This window comes from Lactuca sativa, chromosome 5 (assembly GCF_002870075.4).
Source record: "Lactuca sativa cultivar Salinas chromosome 5, Lsat_Salinas_v11, whole genome shotgun sequence".
Lineage (NCBI taxonomy): Eukaryota > Viridiplantae > Streptophyta > Magnoliopsida > Asterales > Asteraceae > Lactuca > Lactuca sativa.
Genome location: NC_056627.2, coordinates 281,804,209 through 281,811,880, shown reverse-complemented (window position 1 = coordinate 281,811,880; position 7,672 = coordinate 281,804,209). Strand labels below are relative to the sequence as shown.

Genomic DNA, 7,672 nt, shown 5'->3' with positions numbered 1-7,672 from the left:
GATTTCAATTACACAGAAGAAGAGAACAATATTTACGAATCGAAGATAGATTGAAGAACATGTCTAAACGACGGGATAAAATTTTGGTAAACTTTTACTTAAGCAAAATAAATTGTTTGAAATCATTGGAAGTTTATAGGTTATGTTTTTATTATTGAATATGGGATTATAATTTTAGTTATAGAATAAAATTTTAGAATATTTTCTTCATAAATTATTTTATTTGTATATCCTAAAATGTTAGGAAATCAGTTTATGTTGTTGACTAGAGATGAGAGCATTATTAGTATGGTTATGCATGTTGTGCGTTGCTATATCGGTAGAATCGAAATAAAGTATATTTCTGATTATTATTAAATTCATCTAACATTTTAAGTATTAGCCTCATCGATTTCTTGTTTTTTGTTTTTTGAAGTCCTAAGATGTATCTCCTACATCATGAACTGCAGAATTTCATATCTACCCAACTTGTTTCTCATCCATCACCTGGAACAAACGATGTTCAACTTTCATTGACGCAACAATGAGTGAGGTAACCACGCATAATGGCAATATATAGCGGGGGTATTTTGGTCTTTAAATAAAAATAGAAAGAGTGGAATTGAAATCCTTCTACGGTCCCCCTATAAGGGGGGTTATTCGGATGGGTTAATTGGATTCCAGATTATTTAGGTTCAAGTAAATTAGTTTTTGGGGTATGACCGAAGCATTCGGTTTTTTGGCTATTCGGGTACAGGTAATTCGGGTATCTGGAAATCTAGGTTCGGGTTAGTCGAAAAAAGCCACATATAATATGAATCGTTTTTTATTAGACATTATTTTATATTAAAACTTGAAAACATACAATTTTTAATTAGATTAGATGTTAATTCTTTGTAAAATTTAATGATAAAAAGAGAGTTGTTGAGGGTTCAAGTCACGTAGTGGACAAAAGGTGTAGAATTAGGAGTAGGTTTAGTTGGTGTTTGTGTTCTCCTTTCTAGAAAAAGTTATGCTTTTTGTTAAAAAAAAATCAAACTAAATTGCAACAAACATAAACAAATAGGTATCAATTCAATGTACAATTGTATTTGTTAGTTATCAGTAAAGTACATTGCTATTTCATGCATTTACCACCCAAAATGCAACAAATAACAATGTGTGTATATGTATAAAAAAGTTACAGGAATGGTCTCTGACTCTGTCAAAACATTTTCTTTTTTAACCATTATGTTGTTTTTTTCTAGAAAAAGACTATTATACCCTTCCATCCAACCGTGGTCAATTCAAATGTACAATCTTTTGACCTTTTTATGCATTTACCAATTTTCTGCATTTTTTTCCTGGATAATGTTTATATAATGGAATGTAATGAACCAAATGTAACAAAGTAAAGAATCTTCAATTGTAGGAGAAGAATGAATCTTGAAATCGAATAGCATGAAACAAAGATGATATAAAAAAAAAAAAAAAAGATGAATCAAACACACACAACAAAAAAAAATTTACCGGATGTAGAAAATCTTCAAATCCCGCAGAATATAGATTCTTCAAACCTATGCAGAAAGCGAATGCAGGTTGTACCTCACAGAACGGGATTAAATGGGGCATCTTTTTAAATTTCTGATAAGATTACATTGGCTTATTCTAACAAAAAGAAAACGATCATAACATAAAATGTTACATAAATACTACAAATTAATTTGAAAACACTAACCTGATATGTGATTATGGAAGCGTTGCAGGATTAAGAGGGAGGAAGATGATTATGCAGTAAACCTGGTATCAACAGGAAGGATAAGGATTGAAGAACTTATGTTAGCAACTTCAATGATTAAATAAATCATATAAAAACAATGAAGAAGAACTGAAGAAGAATACCGTTTGCAAAGAATTCTCTGAACACAAAAGAAGCGTATATATGGTATATTAGTGGTATATATTTCGGTATTTCATAATTTGGTGCAGATTTTTTGGGATTTAATCACTGGAAATTATTTAATTTCCAATCACAATAAACAAACTTCCATATTTAATCGGGAATTTCGAATTTGAAATTTCAATATCCGATTTTTGCATATTATTTGCAAATCTTTTATCTTTTATTCATTTTGATTTTTTGAATGCATTTTTTTGGTGCAGTTTTTTCCGGATTTATTGCCTCTATATGAACTGAAGGGCATTTACGTAAATCGACCTGAAGAAAAGAAGCCGGAAAACACTATTTTGGGGGTCTGGGAGACTGACACGTGGCGTTATTCTACTTATCTTAAATATTACTAAAAGAGAAACCTTATGACATCATCTTAAATAATCTGGACCATTGATTGTATTTCAATCTTATTTTTTCCACCTTTAGATCAAATTGCTGACATCATCTTCCTCATATGGAATGTATTTAATTCCAATAAATGCTTTCCAATCATCAATCAATAACTTATATTCGTTGAAATGGAATGTATTTAATTCCAATAAAAGCTTTCCATATTTTATATCTTGAATTTTCAGTTATGAAGATTTTAATATGGTCAATTTTAAAAATGTATTACTAACAAATCATTTCTATCAAGGCCTTAATATCAACCATTAATATAAATCCGTTTATATTAGTAAACCATTAATATAAAATCTTTTTTTATTAGGAAATCATTAATACCGAAAAATCATATTCAAATTTTCACATACATATACGATTCATCATTGAATCCCCGACTCACATTTATTTTCAATCGTTTCTTTTCTTCAAACATTCTTCTACAATGTCGTTAATATTTCTTATAACTTCCATCATCATTCTCTGCTATAAACATTCGCTCTTGTGTGCTAGAAGGTCAGTACCTTCTTTCGCTTTTTATATTTTTTTTGGATTATTTTTGTTCCTATATCAAATGTATGTATTCATATATTTCGATTTTCTTTGTCACAAATTACATGAAATCAGTTAACTATTTTTCTGAAACTTTTCAAATAAACATGAAAAGATATTAGGTACCTTTAACAAAACAAAAATTAACTATCTTGAGAACTGACATTAATTACGAAAATGTTACTTTTATATATTAGAGATGATTATGATTTTTTTTTAATTTTTATGTCATAAGAATCCGGTTAATTTTGGCATGATTTTAAAATATCATTGAAATTATTATGTTTTTGTATATCATATCAACCTACTTTTTTTTTTTATCTTTGTATAGTAACAATAAAATTTATTAATTTACACAACAAATATAGATATTTCAAATTTTGTAATATTATTATATCTTATAAAATACAACTCCCTCCAAAATAAATTTTCGCCAGTAATTTCATCCATAATTTTAACAAATTTAAATTTGTATTTTCTTTATATAATTTTTTTTAATGATCCTGATTTTTTTCTCCAAAAGTATATCAAACATTTACGTTTTAGATAATGTTGCCCTATTATAATTATTATTTTCCAAAAATATATCCGTTTAATGAGGAATTTAATATAATAAAGGAAGTGAATGTTAATTAAAATGAGATATATATTCCATAATTATTACATGAGTTTATTAAAAAAATTAATATCAAGGTGTAAACATTAAGCCTTTTTAAAGTGAAATTTCAGAATACGTACAAACGATGATGTTGTACAATGAAATATAAAATTGAATAGACTGAAAAAAAAACACTATTAAAACAGTCAATCTTGAAAATAACATAGTTATGAAAAATTATAAAGTAAGATAAAAATTATAAGATATTAGGAGATTTGTAAAAAGTACATTTAGTAAAAGCATTACGGTTATTAGAAAAAATAAGATCGTTAAGATTAGTGAAAATACAATATATAAACTAAATTATCACAATAGTAATGAAATGTCATTATTTGATATTTCATATGATTGACAGATATATCAAATTACATTGATGATATACTAAAATTATTCAAAGTTGCGCCAAAATAATGCAAAGTTCTTACGAAGACTAAATAAATAAGAACAAACATAAAAGCTAGCATTTATATTTATAATCAATTTAAAATAAACCAATCATGATTTAGAAAAGAATCTCCATTGATGATATACTAAAATTAAATCTATATAACATTTAACATTTTATAAATTATATTACATAACTATATGAGACGATGAAAGTTGTTCAACTAATAAAACAAAAAATGATGTCTACAAAGAGATCTTTCAATGATTATATATATTTATCGTTTTCAATGTATTTTCTACATATTTCAATAATACCAATAACCATATATTTTTTTTATAATCATTATACAATATCTATAAACGATTATATGTTTTTTTTATGCATTTTCCACGTTTAACGCGGGCTATAATCTAGTTTATTAGGATAGAGGATACTTATTGTTTATAATTAAATTTTAATAAATTAGGAGAGTGAAGAGAGTGGTGGAAAGAATATGGAATAGCGATGGTGATGTGGTGGTGAAGGGGAAGAGTGTTTATCGACTAATCACACTTAAACAGCCTAATTAAATGGAGTCATAAAAACATTCATTGTTAATTGGGGACCTAAAAAGTAAAAACCACCTAATAACTACATTATAAATTGTAAAAAAAAAAGGGGGTTTTTGATAGCATCTTCAATAGACCATGTACCTTGTGCAAATATATCTATTTAATTAGGTTACCCTTTTGTAGGTTGCTCGACCGGAGTGGTAGTAGTCTAGTAGAACATTGCGGATAGATTAAATAACCGCAGTGGCTGCACTTAGAAGACCCACAAAATTTCATCACACAACTCCTTCAATCACGCAAAAGATTACTATATTCTTTAACTGGATGCATTAAAATTCAAGGTAAAACAGGATTAAGGTTTTAGGGTTGTTGACTAGGCTGAATCCTTTAGATCTAAGAGAATGTACTAATGTGTTGTATGTTTGTATTTACCTTCCATACAAATAAATTAAAATGATTAGTAAGTAGTAACTACTCTTATCTTAAATAAAGTCATTTCTTATTTACCTTCCATACAAATGTCCCCATTCAAAAAGAAAAAAAAAAAAAAGGGTCATATAATTACTAATTAACCTATCAAATGAATTAATATCACCAATAATCCCCACAAGAACACAACCCATCAACAAAATGATGAAACCGATTCCGATCCCTAACAACAATCCTTCGACCCGTAACTTTCGAAATCAATTTCGTCACCTCATGACAATCCAAACAAACCCTAAGATTCTTCACAATCTTGATACTACTTCCAGCCTTTGTACTAATAAGCCCAAATGCAATAGCAAGCTTCTCACTATGAACCTCCAATGATCTCACTCTTTCCCTCTTCCCAATATCCTGCAACACCACATCCGTCTGTGGCCTATAACCATGGCTTTCCAACCACCCATTCACCTCCTCCACCATCCCATATATCTCTTCACTTTTCGGGTGTTTCATATCACCTGCAACAAACTCATGCACCTTGTTGTTAACCTCAATCGAGCTACACCCCGGTTCTTTTTGCACCCCGTGATCCTTCATCAATGCCCTCATGCGGGCCACACCGGCCCAATTTGAAGTGGACCCGTATAAGTTTGAAAGAAGGATATAAGTTCCTGAATTCGCAAGATTATGATCGATCAAGAACTTTACAATCTTTTCGGCTAATTCGATGTTTTTATGGAGGGTGCATGAATCGAGTAAAGTTCCAAATATGATTGGATCAGGTTTGATGTTGTTTATGTTCATGTTGTTGGTGAGTGTGTATGCGTGGTTGAGAAAACCGGCTCGACCTAGAAGGTTGATGACACATCCATAGTGCTCGATTGTTGGTTTGATTTTGTGTTTGGTTTCCATGGAAAGAAAGATTCCCTTTCCGATTGAGACTAGGCCGGAATGAGCACAGGAATTCAAGATTCCGATGAATGAGATGGCGGTGGGTTGTTTATGATTCTTGTGCATATCGTGAAACAGAAGTAAAGCTTCTTGGTGATACCCGTGCATTGAGTAGCCTGAGATCATGGAGTTGTAGGTGATGACGTCTTTGTTCTTGAGGTTATTGAAGATGTTTAGCGCGTCTTCTAAGCTACCACATTTGGTGTACATGTCGATTAAAGCAGTTCCCAGATGAATGTTGATATGGATTCCGTTGTTTTGGATGTAAGAATGAATCCATCTTCCTGATTCCAGAGCTCCGATCTGTCCACAGGCAGAGAGAACTGCGACTAATGTGACTTCGTTAGGGTTTATCTTTGTTTGCAGCATTTTTCTAAACAGGGTTATGGCGTCGGTTGGTTTTCCATACTTTGCATACCCACCGATCATTACATTCCAACATACGGCATCCTTGTCTGCTATACGATCAAACAATGTCCGTGCGTTGATGAGGTCGCCGTGCTTGGCGTACCCTGTTATCATGGAAGTCAAGGAAACCAAACTTCTCTCAGGCATAGTGTCGAACAGTTGGCGAGCAGAAACCAGGTCGCCGCCTCTTGAATAGACATCAACCAGAGCTGTTCTCACGTGCATATTACAATCAAAACCGAGTTTAATTACGTGGGGGTGAAGCAGTTTTCCGGGTTCTAAAGGACAACCCTTTAGCAGAGCAGAGAATGTAAATTCATTGGGTTCTACATCTTGTGACATCATTTGGATGTATAATTGTATTCCTCGCATATGGAGATTATAGGCGGCGTGAGCGTGGATGATGGAAGTGTAGAAGAAGACATTGGGATCATGGGTGCGGTTAAAAAGTGCAAGAGATGAATCAAGGCGGCCAAACGATGAGTAAGAGCGCTGCAGTTTGAAATTTACAACAGGGTGGTTATGAAAGCCATGGCGGATTGCAGCTGCGTGGATCTGGAGGAGTTGGGTGATGTTTTTAGAGGTGGTGATTAGCGATGCAAGCGTTTCTGGTGATTGGGAAGGTCCGCGTCCCGTGGTAGTTGGCACTGTGGAGCTACTGGTGGCGGCGCCCAACGGAGTCGATAACATGTTTTAAGTTGCAGGTTTTTTAGTTTGAGGCGCCATGAAAATGAATTGTGATAAGGTTTTGGGTTCTTTTTTGTTGGAGTGGCATATATGTTTTCATTGAATATTCGTAAATTTGAACACATAATTTTTACGAAGACTATAAAAAAGGGAAAATGAATGAGATAACTAACTATTAAGTATGTTATTAATTGGTATTTTTTTTTCTTTTCTTGTATGCAATATATCATCCAATTTGTTGGTTGTTTTGATCATTATTTTTCTCATCGGCTATCACATTTTATAGTCGAGTTTTAAAGAGTCACAAACAACAAATTCGATGATATATTACATACAAAAAAAAAGATGATTACCTTCCTGAATCATTTTCCTTTTACTCATTTTTAGAAAATCTCGTGTCATCTCCTACTCATATTAATGACTTTTTGAGATTCATTTTTGCTTCTCTTCAAAACATAACCCACGAAAGAATATTTTTCATATATGTACAACTTTAGGATGCATTTCAATATTTATTAGGGGAATCTTGATTGAGGATGTGCATTTCATAACTACATATACATTTCCAATCAAATTATTTATCATATCATGAATTCTGGACATGTTTACAAATGAAGGCGGATGTTATATAGGGGTAGGGGCTGTGCCCCCCCCCCCCCCCCCCCCCAATGAATGATTGAAGCTCCGTCATTGTCTACAAAAGAGTGGAATCACAAGTGTTGTGATTGTTGAGTTACTTGGCTTTAAGATCGAAT

At 31.9% G+C, this 7,672-nt stretch overlaps 1 protein-coding gene across 1 annotated transcript; it reads right to left on the bottom strand.

Annotated features, from left to right (window-relative positions):
* Window positions 1-4,621: 4,621 nt before the first annotated feature.
* On the bottom strand, window positions 4,622-7,040 carry LOC111919966 (pentatricopeptide repeat-containing protein ELI1, chloroplastic). Its single transcript, XM_023915528.3, has one exon. The coding sequence runs from the start codon at window positions 6,918-6,920 to the stop codon at window positions 5,034-5,036; it is 1,887 nt and encodes a 628-aa protein (XP_023771296.1). The 5' UTR covers window positions 6,921-7,040; the 3' UTR covers window positions 4,622-5,033.
* Between the last annotated feature and the right edge of the window lie 632 nt (window positions 7,041-7,672).

Excerpts from the sequence above, each read along its gene's own strand:
- LOC111919966 (XM_023915528.3), bottom strand. The coding sequence starts at position 6,920 with ATGTTATCGACTCCGTTGGGCGCCGCCACCAGTAGCTCCACAGTGCCA.